This window comes from Hesperophylax consimilis, chromosome 24 (genome assembly GCF_061612785.1).
Source record: "Hesperophylax consimilis isolate HC1 chromosome 24, BYU_Hcon_1.0, whole genome shotgun sequence".
Taxonomy (NCBI): domain Eukaryota; kingdom Metazoa; phylum Arthropoda; class Insecta; order Trichoptera; family Limnephilidae; genus Hesperophylax; species Hesperophylax consimilis.
Genome location: NC_142859.1, coordinates 24,299,016 through 24,323,102, shown reverse-complemented (window position 1 = coordinate 24,323,102; position 24,087 = coordinate 24,299,016). Strand labels below are relative to the sequence as shown.

Here is a 24,087-nt window from a genome sequence, read left to right as displayed (position 1 = left end):
ACTTACGGAAAATAATCAGGTCTCAATACCTCAATGGTCAAGGTATAAATAAATAAATTTAATATACATTCTAGATTCATCTGCAGAGAAGTCAATTGATGTCTCATATAAATAACACAATCGGACACTTCCAAGGTTACTAATGTACTCGGGTAGAACTTTCTAATCATTCAAAAAAGACAGCAGCCAATAAAAATAGGAATTAATTATTATTATTTTGGTAAACTAATGTCTAAGACAAGATTTTTTATGTAAAGCACAAAGGGTAACAATTTTTTTTATAAGCAATAATTATAAGCCTGAAACACTCATCCACGTTGAAAAATCTCCTGATAAAAGATACATGACGTCCGTAAAAAAAAAATAGGAATTAGTTGAAGAAAATAAAAGGTAATTCTTAGTTTAGGGATAATTCTTAAGTTTGAGATAAAAATTACGGAAAATAATTAGGTCTCAATAGCTCAGTGGTCAAGGTATTGTCCCGGTCTTGCGACCGTTACCTTTTTGTTTTATTATTTTTCATGTTTCTTTTAGATTAATGACTATCATATTCTTATTCAATAAATGAAGTTATTTATAAAACAGATATTTAGAAGTAGGTGGGTGTATTAGGCAAAGTTTAAAAAGCTCGATATTATTATTCATGTCCCACAGCACAGACTACTCAGGGAGGCTTTCGCTCAAAACTTTCCTTCTACCATAATTTTTCACGACCATAACTTTGAAATACTTTTTTAAAAATTTAATGTTTGTTGCCAAGACAGCGGAACAGCAAGTTAATTTTTTTTTTAATTATCACAGTTTCTTTCCTGAACTACACTTTTAATAATAACTCTTAAATTATTAAAAGTAAAATATGTTTTCAGTTTTACTGGCTTGCAACAAACATGAATAATTATATGCATATGCGAATGTACATACTTACTTTATATTTGGAACTTTGCTTTATTTACAATATTAGGTATTATTATTTGAATTTGATGTTAATCTTAGGACGGGTTGTTTCGGAGAATTTGAACAATTCATCAAATTTCAACGTTCATTTTCGGGTTCTGTGAAAGACTTATTCAAGTTCTGTTTTTATATCATTGTAGGCTAGTTGCTTGACAAAACTGAAATAAAAACAGAACTTGAAAAAATCTTTCACAGAACTTGAAAATGAACGTTGAAATTTGACGAATTGTTCAGATTCTCCGAAACAACCCGTCCTTAGTATTAGCATTTGATTTTTTTTTGAAATTTTTGTGTAGTTATGATATTATTCATGTATTATGTTACACTTACATACATAAATTGTCAATTTTCTCTGTAAAAGCCCGACAGGGCGTTAATGCATAGTAAATAAATAAAAACAAACTACACAAAATAAATTATTTTCAAATCACAAACACCTCTCACCTTCCTCTACCAATCTCCAACCCCTTTTCATCCCTTTTGTTTTTACACTAATAATTCAAATTTTATTATCAAAGGCCTCCGTTGTTTTGATTATCATAGTACCAAAATAGAACACTCGATATATTTTAAAACCTGTGCTCCTGGAAAACACAACGACCCCCATTTAAATCAATTATACAGTGATCACACCACCTACCCATTTAGGTAATAAACTACCCCCTTTGAGACACGCTGATGGAATACCATTTTGTTTTGTTTCACCTCTGAGAACACTTTATGTTTTTAATTGGGCACCTGGTTGTCTGTTCTACTGATACTTAAATGTATTATTTTTTTTTAAATATATTGTTTAATCATATATTATAAAAGTTTTCCATGAGCTTAAAATCTCATTGACTCACTGACCTAGATGCTTCCCCTTGACCCCCCCACCATTTGAAAAAAGGAGAGGAATATATCAATGACATGTATTTGTAAGTTCGTAATTTCTGTTAAACTTTGTTGAAAGTGGAATATAGTGGAAAATACATCGTGACCAAATACATCGAAAGATGCAAACATTTCTTCTCATGATGACGGAATGCAAACAAATATATAATTCTTTTAATATAAGTCAAGAAGAGTTTTAATTATTTTTTTAAAAATTATAATGTATTGTATGGATATTATTTGTGACAGATTACTAGATGGTTAATTTAGAATTTTTGGAATTTCGCAAAAACCATAAGTCAAAAGAACTGAATTATATATAACCAATTAAGTATATTTTTATAAGTTATTTGTTCTATTCCCACGTTGTGGCAATATATTGGAAGCACTAAAAACAATATAGTTTTACTAAAAACTTTATCAAAAATAATAACAGGAGAGGAATATTTTCATGGTGAAGAAAAATATATTCATAATGAATATCTATCAATATGGTTGAAAAAAAGAAGATGGTTTAGATATTTTTCACAAAATACATCAACTGTAATAAAAGCAAGGCTTTGTTTTCGGAAACGTAAAACAAAGGTTTGGAACCGTAGTTCAAAGTGCAGTTGGTGTTTTATTTACAAAGAGCAGACAGTACAATATGAATGTTAACGAGACAAAGCTTTCAAAGCTGGTTGACTGGTATCGAGTCGTGACATCCCTAAATTTGTCCGCTGGACTGGAATAATGAGCGACTCGAAGTACTCGTATTGTCGGATGATTTTATGCAAACAGAAATGCGCTTTGTTCTAGTAAATAACATTTATTCGGACAGAATACATTTGCTTGGAAATACTTAAATAGATAAATACAAAGTACTAATAAAAAATATTCGGCGATTTCTTATATTTTTACAATATTATTATAAAGCATAGTTCAATAACATTAAAATAATTAGAACTATATACGATGGCCTCCGTGGTCGAGGGATAAGGCTCTCAACTAGCAAGCCGGAGATCGCGGGTTGATATCCCTGCGTGCGTAGGTAAATTATATTTGATTCATTTGTGTTATTTCACAATTCACTCGTAGTGGAAGATACTTTCCATATCACCCTGGTGTTAGATCACCATTCAGAATTCTAACGTTTCTTGGAACGGCTTTGACCGTGTTTGACGGCCATATCTGAATAGCCAGCTACTTCCCCAGCCTCCGTTTCCCCACCTCCTTCTCCTCTCTACTATCTTTGAACTTACAACATACACAAATTTGGTTGCCATAGTCTAACTGGCTCCAAAAGGTTGGGAGCAGTTGATACCCTTGTTCAGTTACACAAAATATATAAATACAGGGTTTTCCAATAAGAGGTGTTATTTTGATATTCAATCGTAAAAGATCAATGGTTTAGTTGCTTGTGTGGCACGTAGCGCCGTCTTGTTGAAAGTAAACGCTGTCCAGATCAATACCATCCAATCCCGGCCATAAAAAAATCATTAATCATCTCTCGATAGTGCAATCCATTTACTGTAACTGTTGCTCCAGCCTCATTTAAAAAAAAATTAAGGTCCAATGACTCCGCCGGACCATAAACCGCACCAAACAGTCACACGTTGAGAATAGAGAGGCTTTTCAACAATAATTCACTCAAGATGATTTGCATTTGATTCACTCAAGTGAATTTTAATAATTCCAATGCGTTGTTGAAGCGTGTATCGTTCCATTTTTATTAATGGCGTAGTTTTTACTTGTCAAATGTCAAAAAATGACAGCTTCAAAATTTACATTTACCGAAATAGCGGGCTTTTCAAAATAACACCTCTTATTGGAAAACTCTGTATAATAACCTTGAACCTACCGTATCTCTTTTAAAGCAACATCACCTGTGTCGTTTAATCGAACATGAAGTAAAAAAGCACAATATTGCGGTACACAAATATTATTAAAGATTTAATATCTTTCAGTGAGAAGCGTTATGATTACTTACGCATTACTTTTCAGACTAATATTTTAATATTTGAAACTGTTATTTCGTGGTGGAATTCCATTATAAATATATATAAAGAACACAATTTTAAACTTTTTTCCACTTGTTTTTTATTTGACCGTGACCGGTTTCAGCCTGTTAGGGCCATCTTCAGACTGGTACAATTTTTGTCTTAAACTAGGGTTTATATACATAGGCAAATTACATTGAGGGGAGGGGTTAACATAGTAGGTTGATTTGAATTATGAGGGGTTTTTTGTGAAATATGATATTTCCCAAATAAGTATTGTTATTAAAATCAAATGAATATATCTGTAGAACTATGATAATTATGCCTATTAGGACTATCAATTTAAGGATTTACCCAACATAAAGCTATCGGTAATCTATTGTGTGGTTAGGAAACATATTTTAATGGATTTTATATAATTCAAATACATATTTAGGATAGGTGACACACTGATTATAATGGGTATAGCAACGGAGATTTAGCAACTGATTCTAATTTTGTGTTCATAACATTGTTGGAGTTTACTTTTTTAATTAGAGATAACCCGCCTAACTAAAAAAGTAAACTCCAACAATGTTATGAACACAAAATTAGAATCAGTTGCTAAATCTCCGTTGCTATACCCATTATAATCAGTGTGTCACCTATCCTAAATATGTATTTGAATTATATAAAATCCATTAAAATATGTTTCCTAACCACACAATAGATTACCGATAGCTTTATGTTGGGTAAATCCTTTAATTGATAGTCCTAATAGGCATAATTATCATAGTTCTACAGATAAATTCATTTGATTTTAATAACAATACTTATTTGGGAAATATCATATTTCACAAAAAACCCCTCATAATTCAAATCAACCTACTATGTTAACCCCTCCCCTCAATGTAATTTGCCTATGTATATAAACCCTAGTTTAAGACAAAAATTGTACCAGTCTGAAGATGGCCCTAACAGGCTGAAACCGGTCACGGTCAAATAAAAAACAAGTGGAAAAAAGTTTAAAATTGTGTTCTTTATATATACTTTTCAGACTGTTTTAAAAAAAAATTTATTTCAAGTTTGCTTATCAGTCTAATTTATGTATAAAGCTTTTATATGGAAATACGAAGTACAATATTAACACGAAAGAAATGATTGAACAAAATCGAAATATAATAACACAAGAAATAAAAAAAATAAAAAAACTATGATCAGATTATTTCAGAAATCCAAAAGAAGGTTTTAAAATAGGGTAATAATAAGTATCTATGAATTAAATATTGTTCATAAAATTCACCAAGTTATCATTATGAAAACATGTCAACATCTCCTATTTCTATTATCTACTATTTCTATATAATATCGGCGGCATCTTTGGGTTTGTGGTTATGATCCTCGGCCACGAATTGGAGGCCACGATTTCAATTCCGGGCGTGCGCAAGTAAATGTATTTTACAATTAATTGGTGTCATTTCAAAACTTATTGATTAACAATAATAAATTGTATATTTTCGTTGCTGGAAGAATTATATTCAGAATCTAAACGTTGCTTGAAATGGCGTTAATCGTGTTTGGTGACCAGATTTAACTATCCACCTTACCCTCGCTCATCTCATTCCCCTTCCAACTTCCCCTCGCTGGTAATGACGCGATGCGCCGGCTGAAGAAAAACGTGTAATCGTTGCACAGCTATTTTCGTTTAAATAATGGTCTGCACCCTTCAATACTCAATTTCTATCAACTTCTTGATAAAAATTCAAACAACGTCAAAATTCTTACTAAAACTTATGTGTATTTTTTTCTAGGATTGGACGCTGCAGATAAAATTCGTCCAGAAGCGGGATGCGGGCCTTTACGAGTGTCAAGTTTCATCTCATCCTCCCACCAGCATCTTTCTGCAACTCAACGTAGTTGGTGAGTTCATCATTTGTTTATTAAAGTTGCTTTATTAACCCTAGATTCATAACCTTATCTAAGAGGAACATTATTCATAAACATTCGTCTCACAGACGACTAAATTTAAGTGACGAGTTTTGGGGTACTTGTAAATAAAATAAATAAATTAAGTATGGCACTCTTTAAAATGTTTAATTAGGTAACAAAAAAAATAATAAACGAGTTAAAATTATATTTCATCGCTACATTCCACACACATGAGGCCGCGATGGTCCATGCACATATACTTTTTGCATTGCTTGCATTGGAACCTTGTCATATGCCGTTTTTTATAATCACAATAACCACAAACCTTTTTTTGAGTACCACTTGGACCAGGTGTGGCAATGGTAGGCATTTCATCTAAAACTTCGGCCATTTTCCTTTTTAGGCATCTCTTCAAAGTTAGCATTTCGTGTCTTTTACGTAACCATGTCGTTATCACTGTCGGAATCTGTCGGGACCATTTCATCTAATTCAACATGATCTTCGACATCACTGATTTCTACCTCCTTTTGCTGACTGGTAAAATCATCATCACCAGAATCAGATAAACGATTCAAATGGTCATCAATTTGTCGATCATCCATTCTAAAATAAAATAAAGATTTTATGTAAAATACACACAATAATACATTTTGAATGATAAAATAAGATGTAACAATAAATAATAACTCATATAGAATAATATCATATACTTACTTTTACTCTGTATAACCAGAACTCATCAAAAACAATGTTTTCAAAATAACTTGCAGTCTCGTCAAAAGTTACACTATTCATAAACATTCGTCTCTCAGACGTTCAAAGGTCTATAACTTGTCCACAAAACTTCACTGCAAGGCAAACGCACCCTCGTTACTAATGAACAAGCGATCTAGGAAGGTACTTGAGAGTTCATCATTCTATCTCTTTCACTCGAGACACTAGAAACAAATTTACGTTTTGAGCGGTCTGTGGGACGAATGGTTACGAATCTAGGGTTAAGGAAGGTATTTTTATTTTATATTGTTACCAGATTTTTAGAATGAAAAACTGAAAGCGTATTTATCAAACGAAAAATGAAAATGTGTCTAATTTTAGAATGTACAATGATTGTGTCGCAAGAATACAATAACAATAATAAACAATACAATAATACACCTAATATTTTTGAAAGGACGACAACCTGCAAAGTGTAAAACAATCACAGTAAAATAACGGCTTTCATTTCAAAGTTTTACCAAAGATAATTTAGTTTTTTAGCTCAAGGCCGGCTTTAACACACTAATGTTGAACGGGCGTGTAAACACCTTATTAGTAAGAGGGTTAGTGTCTTACCAGATTGTTTTTTTAATGTATTTATCAAAATTGTATGCACAGAGTAAGTAGTTTCCCCACAACATCTACTTGTTTTCAGAGAAATGATTTGTTTTTCCCTCAATTTGCATTAAAAAAATAGATATTTTCATTGTTTCAGAGGCAAGAGCCCAAATAACAGGTCCTGCGGATAAATACATCAAACCAGGTTCGGCCCTTAGATTGCAGTGCGTCATACTAAAAACAACGGAGCAACCAGCCTTCGTATTTTGGTAAGTGACAAGGTTTGCTAATTCTAATGCCTTTTTCGCCCTAAGGCGTGTTTTATTTTTTAGTTTTACCTAATGACAGTTGTAAGGCACTTGTTTTAAAGTTCATGGAATACATCAATCAAAATCACACCACCCACACACAACTCGTGCCAATAAATCAAGCGATAAAAAAATTCCTCCCACAACTAGACATCTGATAAGGATATAAAGGAATAGAAACCGGACCAAACAGAACAGTGACAAAATGAAATACTTTGAAAAGTGATTTTGTGTTAAAGTGTTTTTAAGATAAATATTGACAATCATGAAAAACAGCTCGACGGACTATTATGGAGTAGAGCCTTTAAAAACTCAAAGAGTCCCCGCACATGTAATATACATCTATAAAATTATCAATGGCTTTATTGATTGTTCGCCCCTTTTGCCTGAAATTAATTTTAGAGTGCCGAACTCGAGAATTAGAGATAAATCAATTATTCATCTTTATAAATGCTATACTAATAACAGACAGAACGCTTTTATAATCAGAGCGTGTAACTTATTTAATAAGAATTTTAATGATGTTGACATATTTTCGTGTAATTCAAATATTTAAAAATAATGTCCTAGTCAATATTGAATAATTTCTAATTTTTAACAACATATTGCAAGGTACCATGATACTTTAATAGTACACAACTGCTGACCTTGTACAAATCGCAAGTGCGCCCTACTGTCGAATTTGGCAGCCATCTCTGGTCCGGAGCCCCAAAATACCTGAAAAAACCCTTGACTCTGTGCAGAAACGGGCGGTCCGTTTGATAGATTCCCCAATCTTAACAAACGGATTGCAATCTTTAGAGCACAGGCGTCAGGTAGGTATGCTGTCCTTGTTCTATCGGTATTACAATGGAAGATGCTCTGAGGAACTAGCGTCATTGATCCCTTCGGCACCGGTGCGTAGTCGGGATACACGCCAAACGCGCGCCCAACATTTGTACATGGTTGACATTTGTCACATGAGAACGGGTCGCTTCTACGATTCGTTCTTAGGTTCAACAGCTCGGCTGTCTAACGAACTGCCGGCCTCTGTGTTTCCTCCCTCCTACAACTTGGGACTCTTCAAGACTCATGTTCACTCCTTCCTCTCCACAAAAAGACCCTCTACACAGCATCCCCAAAGATGACGTAGGCCCTGAGGGAAATTATTTTCTTCAGGGCCTTCTGTGTGGAGTTAATATAAAAAATAAAAAATGCTGTCGCTATAAATCTTGTTCAATTACTTACATAGGTACCATTCATTTTATAAACATTTGTTCAGTTTATGAGAATGTGTGTTTATATATTGTCATTTATTTGTGTTCTTGTACTATTTATCTTATATTTAAAAAAAAATATTTGATTCAATTTTTTTATTACAATTTGATGTGAAAATCTGTATTTAGATTTTATTTGTATTGTTTATAAGTTTATTATATTCTTCTTAAATCAATAAGTATAAAGTCTTGAACAGTAATGAAAAAAACATAGTCGTTAGGTTAAGTTAGTAATTTTTTTCATCGAATTAATGATTTTTCAAAGATTTCTATTTTATCACTGTTCTGTTTGGTCATTGAACCAAAGGAAAGATCCACGTCGCAGAATGTAAGAAAGTTAATGCAAATCATTTTATAGAGGACATGTAAAAATATTTCGTATACTTCTACTATATCGGAGTTTTTTAAATAGTTTTTCGAACTTGTTTGCAACATCCGCTCGCAGTCCCCTCTTTCCCAGAAAATTTCCAAATATGCTGGGTTTGGAGCGAGGTTTATCAGTTTCGTTCAAATATAGACTATAGAATTATTATTTTTTTCTATCCAGTGCCTACACAAGTAAAGGTTTATTTAAAATTATTTATTTGTACATATAAACACACATTAAAAGTGTACTTTCTTTAACGAAATTATTTTTTAAACATGTAAATCAGAGGTTTCCAAACTTTTTTGCCCCGTAGACCACTTGCCAACAAATTTTTTCCGTAGTTTTATTTTGTTCCCTGCCTGCCGAATATTAAATTTTCCTAAAACTATTAACGACCCATGTGATTATCATTTATTTTTTTCGTAAAAAAATTCCCTTCCCTTGCCTATCCAACAACCGGGTGGTGGAATAGTTCCTCTGTCTTTACACTGTGCAGGCAGGGGCGCTCATGTTAGGTATTACACCAAATGAAGCAGGATAAGCAAAGGGAATTTCTTTCTGTAGCTGGCCCTACAGAACTGCCCCTTAAGTTATTTGTCAGTGCTTATTTCAGGCCAGTTCTACTTGTCACGTGATATACGATTCTTCAAAGTTGCATTTCCATACTCAAAATGTTCAAACTTAGTTTTGAAGTCTGTGTGAAGTGCATTTAAATGTTGAACGTCATTACGTTTTCCTCGACGTTTTTCAAAAACAAGTTGGGGAACTAGGAAAATTCGCGGCTTCCAATGTGCAATGTTTTGCTTGAATATATCAATTCTGTCGAGAAAAGGAACGTAGACTCTATTTATATACCTCAATTAACAACTTTACGATATATAAACATATCAAATGAGTAATTTCTCAGTCTATTATATTTGTGTTAGGTCTATTGTGTCATTTACGGGACTCCTAAATGTTGACTTGAGGTAAATGGAGGTCCGCTCGTATGTAGACCTATTTGAATCTCGTTAACCCCCAAATTTTTTTCTCGCTGACATAGACCCCAACAAGCCGATATCGTCCCCTGGGGTTCATATAGACCACTTTGGGAACCTCTGATTTAAACAAACAAAATTTTGTTTTAAGCCGCTCAAAATAGAGTGATTTAAAATAAAATAATGTGCTTATAATGTAATTATGGCAAGCCACAAAGTAAAATCTTTTTATTATTCTGTCTTTTACATAATCATATATAAGGCAATTACAATAAATTTATTTAATTATTCTGCTAAATTCAGTTCGTTTGTCATTGCTTTTAGTTGAAAACCTTTTCAAATAAAAGGTTATATAAATATTATTTTAATGAACTCACAAATTATTTAAAAATAATTGTTTGACCATCATTTTACGTTAGCAAAACAACCCCGAATTCGATTTACATATAGATAAACAAATTACAATCGGGAGTCCTTAAAATAATAAGTAAAATCTTGAATAGTAAAAAAAATACGTATACAAGGAAAAACACAAGATAAATTATGAATACATTTTTTTTTTTCGTTTTAGGTTACGCAAAAAAAAATTCGGAAATTCATTGTCGTAAACAAAAAATCTTTCATGGCAAGACTTTGAAAATAATGATAGATTAAATCTAATATCGAGAATAAGTTATTGTTATATATTTTTAATAAATTTAAAACTACCACTGTGATAATATTCATTTTTCGATACCAGTATAAAAATATAGAGGAGTGAGAAATTTAATATTAGATAGCGATCGAGATAATTAAGTATGCTTTAGTTAAACAATAAAAAATATAAGGGATATATATGGCATTGTCACGAAAATAATTCCTACTGTCGAAAATATATATTTTTCCTGACTTTACCTGGCCAGTGAAGGAATAAATTCACAAGCTAAAATTTGACAGGCAACATTTTTTCGGATATTTTGGCACCGTTTCCGCCAGTGACATCACTTCTTGAAATCTCACCGTTGTGAGTGTTCGACGACGATTCGATTGTCACATAATTCAAGTTATTGACTTGCTTTTTAATTTTCGGGCAATTCTTGTTGTTAATGATGATTGTCCCGCATGCCATCGTGATAATTTGAGTTTTTAAAATGAGTACTCTCTTTTCGGTTTTAATTTAAAGTGTGCTGAGTGACACCGGGAGTTTTTCTTTTCCTTGCTAATCGAAAACAACCTGCTGCTGGAGATGATGGAGTAGTTATTTAATAATCACGCGGACGCGTCCCGAAACTGAGTCGTTCTGTGCCTTATTTGTGGCCCCCCTCGATGGAAAAGGCCTCGACGTGTGCCATCTACCAGCACCTTGTCGGTTACCTTCGCTTTAAGGAGCCAGCTCGTCTTTGAACGAATCAGCTTCGCGGGATGCTGTAGATGATTTTTCTAGGGTCGTGACGTACAAGAGATTTTGCTCCTGCCTTCTGCCTATCCGAGTTGTTCCACATACTTTCTACGTAGATTTTTTTAGATTAGTTCAGTTTTACGACGGGTCCACAGGTATGACGGTTGTTTGATAATTATTTTTGCAAATGCTGATTAATGCATGGAATTTAACACCCCAACGTTTTTACATGTTTTAGCATCCTGAAATTTGCAGTTTTATATTAAGTAAAAACAAATAGTAAATAGTTTTTCGAACTTGTATGCAAACAAGTTCGAAAAACTATTTAAAAAACTCCGATATAGTAGAAGTATTATGAAAATCTAGATATCGATTACTTTACTGTTGAAATGCAGTTAAGTCTCTGTAGCAAAATATAAAAATCACCTTTTTTTACCAAAATCGAATGGAATTCTGTGTTTGAAACATTAAGCCCGCTTTATCTGATGTGTTTACTAAATTATTCTCGGGCCGCGAGTTTATTGTGGACGAAATAATAGAAAGAGGAACGGAATGGAGCTATGAGATGATGCTACCAAAATATTGAAAAGCCCTATCTTGTATTTTGTATCCTCTATGTTCCCCTCTCTGAAGCATTAAAAATCCACGGTGAACTGCACATAACACGAAATTTAATTCGCAACCTGTAGTCAGTTGCGCGAAAAAAAGGTTCTGGTTGGTATTTTCCGTCTCCCGAAGACCACGCAGTGTCTTCCTTCAAAAGGCGTCAGCAGATGATCTACAAATTGAATCTTATCGTTATATTCTGAGCTTAATACTGGTCTTAACTTAAGTTGAGTTGAGTAACCTACTCGTCATGCAAGTTCCCAACTTTAATCAAACTGCACCCAGAACATGAAAACGGTTTATTCCAATTTTCGCAGTCTGCAATTAGAAATTTAATTGAAACTAAAAAAAAAACGATAAATGCTTTTGATTTTTTATGCAATATTTTAACGAATATTCTTTTTTAAACGGAAATATTTTAGTTTTGTTTAAAATGGAAACCATTCACACATATCAGTTTAACCGGCTAGTAACAGAGTGGAAAAATTCTTCGGATTCTCATCCAGGCGTCGCAACTTCAAACCACTGCAGTCCTCCATCAGTGCAATATTTTTTACTTACACAAAAAAACGTATCATTTTTAAATCTAGCCGGGGCCCCTCCGACGATGGGGCTCTAATGAAAATTCGATACATTATTTTCAAAATATTATATAATTGTCATCTGCTGGGGCCCCCCACCCCAAGGTTGGGCCCTAGGCCGAGACCTATCTGGTCTAAGTTGAAGGCCTGCCCTGATCAAGAAGAAGCGTTACACCTGTATCTGACACAAAATATTTACTATAAAAATATCAAATTTGTAGTTCGGCGTCAGTTACAAATATCTTTTTTTTTCGCCAAAATGGTCTAAAGGGTGCGCCCATAGAAGGTTTCTTCTTAAATGCATCTGCAGATGAATCCATAACTGTCATTTTAAGTGTGTGTGAGTCGCCAGTTTAATTGGCATTACACTCATGATTTTTTATTTAATTTACTATTAGTAAAATAATAAGAAATTTATATTAAATTAAAAAGGGAGGTTTGATCGCCTATTTATGTGGGTCTAATCTGCTTTCTAGTAACGTAGGTACATACAGAAGTATCTGTCATCTATGTTATACCATTATCTGGTATTTTATAATTCATTTAAAATATATCTGAAGTACCGTGAAAGAAAACCGTTCTCGAGTTCTAAAATTATTTTTTATACTATTTTTTGTGCAGCAGGTCGCACCGAAAGCGCTCCCGGGCCGCACCAAAAAACCTCGCTGGCCGCAGGTTCCCTACCCCTGTATTAAAGTGTAATATTTCTTGTCAGGACAAAAGTAAGCCAGGGTCGCCAACTTGGCAACAACATAAATATTATTATCAACAACTTGTCAAATTTTCATGAAATAAGTTTTCCGCAACTTCAATGGCCATATTTCATACGGTGCCAGTTATCGAAAGTATTGATATTGAATTCGATAAAATACAAGGCGGTTGTTGGAATGTTATATTGCTTTCCGATTCATTTATGGGAGAGAACTACTCTCGTGTTGAACCGTATATGGGAACATACAAGAACTTTTCAATTGTGGTTTTCTCATTTTGCTGAAATAAAACGAACAAACATGAGCTATTTTCTAAATATTACAATGAGCTAAAATTGACTCAATTCTTAATCCACTTATTTCGACCAATTTTTCAAGACCCGTAAAAACCATTGGAAAAGTTAAAAAATAATGTATTAAAAAAAGTATATGTAAAACATAAAAAATAATAAAATTTTTCACCTTCGACAATCAATCCGATAAACTGCTTGGAAGACAACTTAACTGACCACCAACTGGTTTAAGAAAAGTGGCATAAATTCACTAAACAAAATGAAAATAATAACAACTTTGTTTAGTATTTTACGCAGGTTGATCACTTCCAAAATTAAATTAGTGTGATATCCAATATAAACCAGGGGAAGTAATTGAGAAGTTCAGCTCCAATATTATGATATTTATTTGTAACTGAACACCTTGCTATTCACGCTCTCACTCTCACAGCAACTATTTACCTCTAAAACTCACATACACAGGGTGTATCGGCACGTACCCGACAAACTTTAACCAGCTATTCCTTAGCATATTTGGAGTAAAAAATCTTATGTGCACTTTGCTGTCCGGTAACGTTTTTTTAAATAAAAAATTTATTATTCATATTTTCACCACATGTCACCACTGTTTTATCCTTTGTCAAAGTTTGAAAACCCATCTGGCAATATTTTATTCGAATTCCGTTGAATAATGCACGTGTGTACCTATATTGGCGCACTTTTACAATCACAACGAAATGGCACTGCACCATTCGTCTCATTTTTATTATTTAGTGTGTGCGAAAGAGCGAAGACGCTTTTCGACATACTTGCTTATAACAGCTGTTGAACACGAAAAGCAATCCCAATGACAGTGATGTAGTGTGGAAATTTTTAATTTTTTTGTTTTTAATTGAAAAAAAAAATACTACCGGACAGCAAAGTGCCCATAACATTTTTTACTCCAAATATGCTAAGGAATAGCTGGTTAAAGTTTGTCGGGTTAGTGCCGATACACCCTGTATATACTATATTTAATTATGAACTACTATGACGACCGACTACACTAAAAGTCTGTGATGTTCCTAGGTACCACAACAGCCGCATGATAAATTTTGACCTGGACCGGGGAGTGAACGTGAGCACGGACCTGACGGGTCGCACCAGTGACCTCTACATACCGGCTACGGGCGCCACGCACGCGGGCAACTACTCCTGCGTGCCAAACAACGCGCAGCCCGCGAGCATTTACGTGCATATTTTTAACGGTGAGTTATACAAAATTTCCGTAGTCATATTATCGTAATCAAATCATCTTAACTCTCAAATGATCGTAATCAAATTATCGATACTCTCAGATGATCGTTTATAAGATGATTGTAATCAAATGATCGTAATCAAATTATCGTTACTCTCAAATGATCGTATATAAGATGATCGTAATCAAATGATCGTAATCAAACGATCGTCATCAAATGATCGTAATCAAATTATCGTAATTAAATGATCGTCAGCAAATAATCGTAACTCTCAAATGATCGTAATCAAATTATCGTAACTCTCAAATGATCGCAATCAATTGATTGTAACTTTCAAATGATCGTGGGCAAAATGATGGTAGGCAAATAATCAGCAATTTATATAAATCAAATAAGAGTTTATGTGTGTCAAGTTAAAGTAAAAAGATTTATATCTTATATGACATATAAATAATAAAATCTATATTATCGTATATATTTTAGGTATTATAAATTAGGGTGTATCGATTTTTAACTTTTTTTTTCTTTTCAAATTCCAAGTTGAAAAAAAGTTGCTACTAGGTACCACAACTTACCACAAAAAGTTTTGGATTCTTAAAAAAATGTTTATGTCTCCCGCACAAGGCCTAAAGTTTTAATTTTTTTCAAAAAATATCAAATTTTTTTTAAATTAAAAAAAATAAAATCGTAACTTTTGTGTTTATTCCAAGTTAAAAAACAGTAATATTAGGGCATTTGTATATAAAATGGAGATGTTCTCTTCAGTAAGCAACGCTGTGGGCTATACAACGCAAATAGTCTTGAAGAACTTTACGATCATTTTTAAATTTACGATCAAATGATAATGATATTTTTGTTACGATCATTTGATTAAGATCAACACGTTGGTTGCCAGTGTGATATACTTTGGGAGCCTTGATTAGGATCCTACCGGCTGCGCCAGTGTAATATCCTTTAAGTCCAATTTCACTTTATACATTTAACAAATCGCCCTGTAAGGCTTAACTAAAATACGACAGAGTTAGTGATATGTTTTTTTGAATCATTGTCCTATTTGCCATGAGGTAAAACGGGGTTGTAAGCACCCCTCAAGACTTCCAACTACAAATTTAGACCAAGGTACTGTGACATTACTACGGATTTTGAGTATTCAGCTAAGCAGAAGTCTAAAGTATAAGGGTGAGGGAATGCCTAGTTATTAGATTAACGCAAATGTAATGATTTTAATAAGTGGTCTATCATCAGCACTATACCTAGTATAGCTACCTCTACCAATATGTATTGTGGATTCTATCGATCTCTGTTGGTTATTTGAGGTATATTTATTTATTATTTTATTATTGATTTCAGTGATGAAACAATTGACAGGAATTAGATATTTAATGTTGGGTACTAATGATATGTTTCCTTGTAATGTGTCGTAAGTGCCGTATATTCGTTAATTACCAGGTGAAGTGTGTAGAATAAAGGTGCGTGTGTGTATAAATAAGGGTGTGTGAGTGTGTGTATGCGCATTAAATAATTTATATTATTGACATGATGCCTCGTTTGAATTTGCGCAATGAATCCGAAAAAATGTCAATGTTTCATTTAAGACAATTATTATTTAGATATGAAAAGCTCGGTTAATTGGCGAATTAGATGCTGCATTTGTTTTATAATTAAACATGTGAGCTTATATGAAGAGGAATGGAAAAACACACCTAGGCGGATAACTGGCGGACATAAACATCTACAGTTTTATTCAGAGATTTAGAACACTTGATCTTCAAAACAAGAGAAAGGTAACTGTCTAAATCTGATCTAAAAAAGCTTTGCGTAAAGCCCGGGCAATGCCAAAGGACTTTAGCTGGTATTATCCATCCCCGTAAAATGTGTATTTATGGAACCAATAAGAGATGTACATTTTTTTAAGTGTGATAATATTTTTTTCAGTTCAGCCTCATACTATTTTTGTTTGCTTGGAGCACAGATTTATAAACTTAATCATTAGGGATTTTTCTTAAGAGTCACAAACATCTAAAACCAAAGGTATGAATCTAAGGTGAGTAAACAACGTATTTACGATGAATAACATCTGCCAAGCTATGTGAGCTGCTCATTGATTAGATTCTAGAGTCAAAGGTGTTGGATAAAATAGCTAAATCCAACAGCAATGGAAAAACATAATACGAGATTTACTGAAAATTCCGGATGAATAAACAAAAGCCATGGATTTAGATATTTTTAACTCATTTCGTTTATTGAAATATTCCAACGTTATTATATATATTTAAAGAAAGATAACCATTCTACGGATACGAATAAACTGTAAGGGGAAAATGTTGATGTGTCGTGACGGGGGATTTAGACAATCGAGGAATTGAACTTTAGACGCCTGTATCATTCTCATACGCGATGCCAACGCAGCCACCGACTGGTCAGGGCTTTGAAGGCTTCCACCACTCGAGTGATTGGTTGTATATATACATTTACCGTATTATTTTATTAATATCATTCTTCAAAATATTAAATTGGACATATGTACTGTTTACTGTGGTTCAAGGTTAAACGCTACGTTCGTTATATTCTACGTGTTCATTGATGGCATTGATTAATTTATTTTGTTAAAATACACTTTTTGCAAGGTATTGCTTTACAATATTAGGACAAATTATTTGTTTGCGCTCGTACATACGCAATATGAATGTGAATAAATGTTTTTTTTTCCTTTAAAAACTCAATACTTTCGAGAAAAGCGTTCAAATACAATATTGTACCGATGATTCAAACCAATATTGTATTTGTGTACCTTTCTTAAAAGAATTAAGTTTTTTTACGGACAAAACTGTTTATTCATATTTATATTCCATTTGTAAGAGCGCAAACAAATAATTTGTCTCTTTATTGTAAAGCAATACCTTGCAAAAACGTATTTTAATAAGATAAATTAATCACGCTATTTATAAATACTGACAATTCAAGACTGACGTAGGAATTCTTTCAAAGATCAGGTTATCGCGTTGATTATGATGGCAGTTGTTGTTAAGAACCAAATCATTTTTCACGAACATAATTTGTTTATTTTGCCACATAACGAAACATTTTGTCAACAAGGGGTTTAAAGAGGTTTTTAAAGTTTTTTTTTCTATGCTTTATTCTAATTTAGAGTGGCTCTAAGTTAGAATATGGAATAATAGGATGGGGCTCAGCAGCATCGAAATACGTCAAACAACTGAAGGTAACTCAGAATTGCATCATAAAGATTATAATAAAAGTTCTCATAAGGACGTCAACAACAGAATTTTTTAAACAGTTTGACGTTCCAAGTATACAGAAAATTTGTGCCAAAAACATTCTGGTGCATCGCCTCAAAAATGATTTACAGGCAAACACCTTACATACTGACAAAACCAGAGCCAAACAAACAGAGATACTAAATATACCAAAGTTTAACTCTACCTTTGGACAAAAAAGTTCTGAATTTTTAGCAGTAAAGGTATATAACAAACTCCCACTTAGTATCAAACAATTCACTACAAAAAATAACTTCATTAAGGACATTAAATCTGGGCTTAAGGAACTACCTATAAAGAACTTACTAGCATATTTAAAACATCGTCGTAGAAGTTTCTGGGAAACCTTACCCAAAACATGAAGTCGAACCGTAGAAGTCGCTGAAAACTTCCAAAACCTTGTCCTCCTCAACACAGGATATCCTAGTTAGGAGGACTACGAATATAATCATTATCTATTATGTATACATAATAGTATAAATAAATTAACATATTCTTGTAAAAATGTTAAAAAATATATGTATATATGTATACGTATAGCAACAGAAAGGCTTAATTTGTTACGCTGCAGTATGAAAACAACAAACAGTGCCAACATGTTTCTCCACATGGGATAAAAGAATTTGAGCTTTGTATTTTTTTCATTTACAGGGCGGACGATGCTTTCAGTTACACACATTGAAACTTTGCCAGAAATGGCTTTAAATCTTAATTTAGTGACTAGTTCTGGGTCCGGTTTTCCTAAATTTTCACATTTTCTCTTTATTTCCCGCACCCAATTAAATTATCTACAGAAAAGGGAGGTTAAAAATAAAACCAATCTGTTCAAGATTCCAATACTGATTTTATGTACTTTTCTTTATGTGAAAAGTGTTGTTTTAAGAATATATTAAGGTATTGATTTTCAACCTTGAACTACTCAGCAGTGAGGGCAATTTAAAAACTGATTTGAAAAAAGAACTGAGAGTTCGAATTTCGGTTTAGAGTCACTTTATAAAAAAATAATCTCATAAACTCGTATATTATTTTAAACGTATTTTTATCGGAGATTTTTTTAGTTCAAGGAAGGTTATTTATATTCGGTATTATGTTTTTTGACTAATTAAAGCATTTCGATAGTTTAATAATTGGAGCCACCTGCAATAGAGTTGATGCCTTCTATTTAATAATATTTGTTTTGTTTTTATTAAACCCTGATGAAGAATCAGGCGGAATTTATTTATTTATTTTAAGGGACATAAACAGTCTTAATATTAATTGAATATATACAGTAGAGGATAGAAAAGAAACAGACCAATGTTATACAGGGTTTTCCAATAAGAGGTGTTATTTTGAATAGCCCGCTATTTCATTAGATGTTACTTTCAAAGCTCTCATTTTTTGACATTTGACAAGTAAAAACTACATCATTAATACAAATGGAACGATATACGCTTCAACAATGCATTTAAATAATTAAAATTCACTTGAGTGAATCAAATGCAAATCGTCTTGAGTGATGAGGCCCATTTTCACCTCGGTGGCTTCGTCAACAAGCAAAATTGTCGCATCTGGGGCTCGGAAAACCCAAGAATTATTGTTAAAAAGCCTCTTTATCCTCAACGTGTGACTGTTTGGTGCGGTTTTTTTTTTTTTTTTTTTTTTTTAAGTGAATACCTCACAAGAGTCCCAACTGCTCCCGTCTGGAGCCAGTGAGACTATGGCATCCCCAATTGGGGGATGTTGTGAGGCTGAAGGTAAGTGGGGAAGGGAAAGAGGAAGGTGGGGAAGTACCTGGCTATTCAGATCTAGTCACTAAACACGGCTAAAGCCATTTGGAGCAACGTTTCAATTCTGAATGGTGGTCTTACACCAGGGCGATACTGGTAGTATCTTCCACTCTGATGGTCCGACGGAGTCATTGGACCTTACTTTTTCGAAAATGAGGCTGGAGCAAGAGTTACGGTAAATGGATTGCGCTATCGAGAGACGATTAATGATTTTTGAAGTGAAACTTCTTTACGCGCGTCATGCAATTTCGAGGACCGGAGTAAAACCGACTCATGACCGAAACGAAAATGCGGGACCACCGATTAAAGTTCATTTGATCTAGTCAAAGTTTTGAAGTAACATATAAATGCTTCTTAGCTCATCCCGACAACTGGCGTTGGTGGTGTAATGGTCAGCATAGTTGCCTTCCAAGCAGTTGATCCGAGTTCGATTCTCGGCCATCGCACATTATTTTTTTGTTTTTAACGCCTTTTTCATTCAATATCTTATTTTTTAGTAGGTCAGAACATTTTTTAAAAGAAAATAATATTGCAAAATAATAAAAACACTTATCTCACTGTGATAAAACATTACTCCGCTAGAGCGCGCTTTGCGTTATTGTGTTGGATTAAAATTATTATCTAATCCGTATATTATGATAATTGTATTACATTTATTTAATTAATTTATTTATTTTGATAATATGTAATAATTTACAGAAAAAAAAATTAAAACTATCTCCCTCTGATAAAATATCCGTTCGCTAGAGCGCACTACGCGATCTTGTGTGGGATTCTATTTCTGTACATTGTACATTATTTTTAAAAATATATTATATTTTGGGTGTGATGTAGGTAACATTATAAAACATAACAAGCTCTCATATTTTCAGAACCTACATAATATAATCAATTTATGCGGCTTTGCTTACAGTTGGTGCTCAGCGTGGTTGGCTTTCAATCAGTTAAGCGAGGTTCGATTCTCGGCTGTGGCATTTTTGAAGTGAAACCTTGTTGAGGTGGGGGAGCCGCTCACGAACGTTCTCTCTCTTCTCTTCTTTCCTCTCTCTCAGACACCAGCGAACTGCGCCACGCCAAGCATCAGCTGAAACTAGAAGTTTCACTTCTGTCTTGCGTAGGCTTGACGCACCCACTTTTTTTTATGACCGGAATTGGATGGTATTGATATGGACAGCGTTTACTTTCAACAAAACGGCGCTACGTGCCACACAAGCAACGAAATTATTGATCTTTTACGATTGAATATCAAAATAACACCTCTTATTGGAAAACCCTGTACATGTTCACAGATGGTTGAGTTGGTAATATACAACTAAGTCTTTAGTGAATGTAGTCTAAAATATAAAAAGCAGAACTAAGTTGAAAGTATAAAAAAAATTAAAATGGAAGTAGAGCAAATGTAATAAACCTATATAATCCATTCTACAAGAATATAAGTGTTTATAAGCACACATGATGGATAGTAGCGGGATGGTAGAGGAAAGAAATGAGGGAGGAAAGCGATGAAGGAATGTTGCCGCGCAACTGTAATTAAAAAAATAGAATTATTGATTTAAAGATAAAATAACGTTGATTTAATTAAATTATCATGAATTTGTATTTTTCACACCTAAAAAGTGAAACAATGAATTTCTGTAACCATAGTAACTAGCAGTGAATATGTCAGCATGTATGTGTACATATTTACAATTTTTTTGTTGTACCAATTGCAAGCTTTTTTCAAAAATTAATTTTGATAGGAGTTGGTGTAACGTTTTTCAATATAGAGAAGGGATTTCTGTCTGCTATATCGAAGCGGTACGTGGACATTTATTTTGTTAACTAACTCCGGGCAATCAACTTTTGAGTTAATAATTTTTAAATGAGCATCTGATCAGCGACAAGCCTCCCGTTGAGTAGTTTCGTGATTCGAAAACTATTTCGATTTGTTCGTAATAGATGTATGTGTTGAACAATTTCAAATAATTGAAACCGGTTTGCGGTATACTCAATAAAGTGGAATTCAAACAAATTTATTGAAATATTATTATAAAAGTAAAGCAATTTCCACATTTGAAATAATTATGATTGCTTAAAACTTTATTTATTTACCTTTTTCATTATCTTAGCTTATAAGGTATCAAGGTAGGTATAACTAAATAATTATTATTTTTCCGACTGCTCACAATCGTCTGAAGCTAGTGAGACTAATCATCTCCAATTGGGGTATGTTGTGAGGCTGAAGGTAGTAGGGAGGTGAAGGAGATAGGAAAGAGTAAGGTGGGGAGGTACATAGCTATTCAGATTTGATCAAGCAACGTTTCAATTCTGAATGCTGGTCTTATAACAGGGCTATACTGAGAGTATCTTTCACTCTGGAACGTGGCACAAATATACTACATGTTATATTACATTAGTAAATTTTGAAATAACATAAATTAATGAAATAAAATTGACTTGCGCACGCCAAGATTTGAACCAGCGACCTCCGGATTGCAAGCCGATAGCCTTATCCTTCGACCACAGAGGTTGTGATTGGGATCGTGCCCGTGGTTACAGATTATATAAAAAAAAAATTAAATTATAATTTTTTTCAGGACTGAGCAATTTTCTAATGGTTTCTACGACGAAATGCAAAATATCAAACGATGCTTTGAAAATGCTTAAAACGTTTTAATACATAGGTACATGGTTATAAAAAGTTTACTCCGTCGTACTGTCACGAAAAACTGATAAAATTTTTTAATCTAAGCCCTTTTTTTTCAGCTTTACTCTTTTGGCAGCAAAAGATTTATTTTCGAAAGTAATTAATTTATTATATTATAACGTTTTTTTTCGCAGGTGAAAACCCAGCCGCAATGCAGAGTGGTGCGGAATGCCGCCACACCCTTTGTTCCAGAAGATGTAACGCAATCATCGTAATTGCGATAGCTACTTCAATAGCCCTGTTCAGCTGACAATCCTGATTCTTTTAAAGCTGTCCACACTAAACAAACAAAACCAATTCAGCGAGAATTCAATTTTTTTTCCTTCAATCAATACAATTAGCATAGTGCAAGACGTTTCTATGTTACCCTAAGATGAATGACAGCTGACAGCATGAAATTCTGTTAAATATAATGAAAAAATACCTGGTTGAACTTAATGATCTCATTATTGATTAAAGTGTATAGCACAAATACTTTTCAAATTATTAAACGTGAGATCTTATTATTGATACAAGAATTTTTACCATTATTGCAATTTTTATTCTATATATTTTCAACTGGGAATCGAAACCAGGATATCTCTCTTTACCGAGGACAACACTTCTCAATACTCGGCCATTAACACATAATTATTTTACGTCATTTTTGTCGATCTCATATTTTAAATTCAGAATTAGCAGTACCTATTATTTTTTCCCATATTTTTGGCTGCTATCTTTCTGAATGATAACAAAGTTCTAGATAATTTATTTGTAACCTAGATAGTGTCTCGGAAAATTACAACCGATTTATATATATATGGAATACCTGTTGACTTTTTCAAAAAGTCTAAAAGAATAATCAGTTTACGAAATATTTTTTTTTATACCCATCAATGTAATATATCATTAAAGAAGTATTTAAAACTAAATACTTAACATGAAGCAGAACAAGACAAAAAATGGTCTATCCAAAGTACATACAACTAGCTGGAGTAAGATTTTAAACAGTTTCATTCATCAAGACAAAAATACAACACATATTTTGATTAAAAAAAACAACATTAATTTTATTAACCAATGTATTTTAACCACAACACAATTTTGTATTATACAGACCATACTGTTGTTCGAAGGATTCAAATACAGTGAGAAGAGCATAAACTTCATTGGTATTGTTACAACGCACTTATGTATTTTAACCACAACACAATTTTGTATTATACAGACCATACTGTTGTTCGAAGGATTCAAATACAGTGAGAAGAGCATAAACTTCATTGGTATTGTTACAACGCACTTATGTATTTTAACCACAACACAATTTTTTATTATACAGACCATACTGTTGTTCGAAGGATTCAAATACAGTGAGAAGAGCATAAACTTCATTGGTAATGTTACAACGCACTTAGCCGCACACAACTAGCAAGTAAGTTAATAAATAATTAATCATTCAGTGAACGCCCGAATACACTTTATTTTGCATTTTTTACTACTAATTATTTATTTGATAGTTGGGAGCGGCTTAGTACGTTGTGCTGGCATGGTGTGGACGGAACAATTCACGTCATATGTCTTCGATTTTGTAAGCTTCAAAAACATGATACAAGACAATGTGATTATAGCGTATATTGATGACTGAGAAAATACATAG

The 24,087-nt window shown here is 33.2% G+C and overlaps 1 protein-coding gene across 2 annotated transcripts in view; it reads left to right on the top strand.

Annotated features, from left to right (window-relative positions):
- The window catches only part of LOC149412116 (lachesin-like), a 73,270-nt gene extending 49,575 nt beyond the window's left edge, over positions 1-23,695 (top strand). Inside the window, exons 4-7 of one of the 2 annotated variants that reach the window (XM_089646356.1) lie at positions 5,597-5,705; positions 7,186-7,297; positions 14,552-14,730; positions 22,586-23,695. In XM_089646356.1, coding sequence (XP_089502482.1) covers positions 5,597-5,705; positions 7,186-7,297; positions 14,552-14,730; positions 22,586-22,701 — 516 coding nt within the window. In that variant the 3' untranslated portion in view covers positions 22,702-23,695. Of the gene's footprint in view, positions 1-5,596; positions 5,706-7,167; positions 7,298-14,551; positions 14,731-22,585 lie in introns of both variants that reach the window. The other variant, XM_089646355.1, reaches the window with a different exon arrangement.
- Positions 23,696-24,087: the final 392 nt, after the last annotated feature.